Here is a 2,762-nt window from a genome sequence, read left to right as displayed (position 1 = left end):
CCGGGGCTGCTGCATACTTTCGCCGAGACCACAGCGGAGCTGCAAAGCGCTTCCTTTTACCAAGATATTTATTACTGAATATATGAATCCGGGAGCCTGCGGAGCGTGAAATTAGGAACAAATGTAAAAAAAGGAGGTCTAGACAGGAATTGTTCTGCTTATGGGCCTCCATATGCTCCGCTCCCCCCTCCCCGCCTTTGCGCGCTGGAGAGTTTAATGCTTCCAGGTACTCAGTTTTAATAAGAGAAGTATGTTGGGGGGAGAAGCGAAATGCAAACGGTCTCGCTCCGCCTTGCACCCGTCTGTGCAACGGTCCTTGCACCCGGTGCTGCCCAGGAGCCTGGGTCTGGCTGCCCAAATCCCTTCTTAAAAGGGCTTTCACCTTTCTAAATCACCCGTGCATTTTTTTGCAAATGTTTCCCCGGCTTCATCCCCCCCCTTCCTCGGGGGGGGGGGGGGCGTTTCGCCCGCGGAGGGAGGCCGGGGCCGGCCGGGCGCTCGCCGGCGTGTGGCGCGCGGCTATAAATTACGCTGGCTCCTGCCGCTCCGCTCAGCAGCAGCATAAAATGTGATACTGCTTTATCCATTCAGCACTTACCCAACTTTAGCAGGACATTAAGCGCCTGAAAGTATGCCGCAGATTTATTTTCCTTGGAAGCCGGTTAAATCCCTGACAGATACGGCTGCTTTTCCTCTGGTGCTGAAATAATTTGGGGTTGGGGTGGCTGGGGTTGGGTGGTTTTTTTTTTGGTTTAACCCGATATCGCGAGCCGTGGGCCAGCTTCGTTAAAGCGCTCGTAAAGTCAGTGGTCAGGATAGGCTTTTTTGCTGGTGCGGGCAGCTGATGCCGTCGCCCGCCCCGCGCTCGTGGCACTGATGGGCCGCGGGAGGTTCACGTCCTCGCTGCCGTCATCGAAGCGAGCGCCCGGGGGCCGCCCGGCTCAGCGCTGGGGCCGAGTCCACCCGCTGCCTGTCCCCCCACCCTGGGTCTTCCCCGCCTGCCGAATTGCCACCGGTACAGGAGTCCCTGGCGTCCATAAGTCTCTCTCTTTATAAAGGCAAATGTAGCTATGTTATATGTAATTATAACTAATACATAAGAATTATCATTAATTATCTACATTGTATGCATAGAATATATATGTGTGTATACTTAATCTGTATATATTTATATAGATTATCTATTACGTATTTTTATATGTGTGTGTGTGTGTGTGTGTGTGTGTGTATATATATATATATATATATATGTTTTATATATATTCTATGGCCTGCTTGTAGTCACTAATGTTGCAATGTCCTCTGCACCATGAGAGCAAGCCAAGCCATAAATGAGATAATTATAATATAGTATTATTATTATTATATAAATGAAAAAAAAAATATATATATATATATATATTTCTCTGTATATACACAAGTGATGCACCAGTCCTGCTCTGCTGATGCCCCTGCTAGTGCGCCCGGCGGAGGGGGCTGACCCCCAGCGCTGCCGCTTTGGCAAGCCCTCCCCGAGCTGGAGAAGCAGCCAGACTCCAGGAGCTGGGGACGAGGGGGGATCCGGGACCGGACACGTAGCCCTGAGCCCGGCGCCCCCTCGCCCCGGCCCCGCGCCCTGCCACCACCCTCCCCGTGCTCTGTTTTGCAGGCTGTTAATGGAGAGGAGGGCGAATGACAGCCGGGACCGTGGTCATCACAGGTGGAATATTAGCGACTGTCATTTTACTTTGTATTATCGCCGTCCTCTGCTACTGTAGGCTCCAGGTAAGGCTGCAGCGCCGCGCTCTTGCATGGACGGGACCGCGCTCTCGCAGGGATGGTGCCGCGCTCTTGCACGGATGTGGGCCGCGCTCGTGCATGGATGGCGCCACGCTCTTGCACGGACGGGACCGCGCTCTTGCACGGACGGGACCGCGCTCTTGCAGGGATGGTGCTGTGCTCTTGCACGGACAGTGCCGCGCACTTGCAGGGACGGTGCCGCGCTCTTGCATGGACAGCACCGCGCTCTTGCACAGCACCTGGGGGGCTTGGGTGGGGGCATCGCGAGAGCCCGCCGGCTCCTGCTGCCCAGGGTGCAGGGAGCAGCCCCTCCTCGGCTGCAGATAGCAAGGAGACCCGGCCGGCGGCTCGGCATCCCCGCTGCCGCCGTGCTGGCGCGGCCTTGCTGCCCATCGGCGCTGACGGTGCAACGTCCTCTGCACCACGAGGGAGCTGAGCCCTAAATGAGCCAGATGAAGGTGTTTTCCACCACCAGCTCCAAGCTGGCAAGCAAAGCACCTCACCTCTTGCGAGGCAGCCCCCACCTCCCCCCCCAAAAAAATACCTCCTGCAAGGCTGAGTGCTGCCCTCCCGTTTCAGTATTACTGCTGCAAGAAGGATGAGACCGAGGAGGACGAGGAGGAGCCCGACTTCGCCGTGCACTCCCACATCCCGCCACTCCACTGCAACCGCAACGTAGTGCTGACCAACGGGCCGTCCCTCTACTCCTCCTCGCCCTTCGGCAAGGCGCCGGCGCCGGCGCCGGGCCGCCCACCCTGCCCCGGCTGCGCGCCCTTCGAGCCCCCCACCTTCTTCCTGCAGGAGCCCCCCGAGGAGCTGCCCAACGGGGGCGACCGCGTGAGCTACACCACCGTGAGCCAGGACGAGCTGGACCTGCCGGTGAGCGTGGCCAGCCTGCAGGCCCTCAACCCCAACCGCCTCTCGGCCATGCGCGAAGCCTTCTCCCGCAGCCGCAGCATCAGCACCGACGTCTGAGGGGTTTT

General features: G+C 57.8%; 1 protein-coding gene across 1 annotated transcript; it reads left to right on the top strand.

The window, feature by feature from the left end:
- Positions 1 to 1,671: 1,671 nt before the first annotated feature.
- On the top strand, positions 1,672 to 2,754 carry FAM163B (family with sequence similarity 163 member B). The gene is made up of 2 exons (XM_026062365.1): positions 1,672 to 1,764; positions 2,359 to 2,754. Exons 1-2 carry the CDS (start codon positions 1,672 to 1,674, stop codon positions 2,752 to 2,754), a joined length of 489 nt encoding a protein of 162 aa, XP_025918150.1.
- Positions 2,755 to 2,762: the final 8 nt, after the last annotated feature.

Source organism: Apteryx rowi, unplaced genomic scaffold (genome assembly GCF_003343035.1).
Source record: "Apteryx rowi isolate R43461 unplaced genomic scaffold, aptRow1 scaffold_19, whole genome shotgun sequence".
NCBI lineage: Eukaryota > Metazoa > Chordata > Aves > Apterygiformes > Apterygidae > Apteryx > Apteryx rowi.
The sequence above is the reverse complement of the archived record's forward strand: the minus strand, read 5'-3'. Positions and strand labels throughout refer to the sequence as shown.

Coding starts and splice junctions, on each gene's coding strand:
- FAM163B (XM_026062365.1), top strand. CDS start 1,672: ATGACAGCCGGGACCGTGGTCATCACAGGTGGAATATTAGCGACTGTC. Junction 1,765..2,358: donor TCTGCTACTGTAGGCTCCAG/GTAAGGCTGCAG, acceptor CTCCCGTTTCAG/TATTACTGCTGCAAGAAGGA.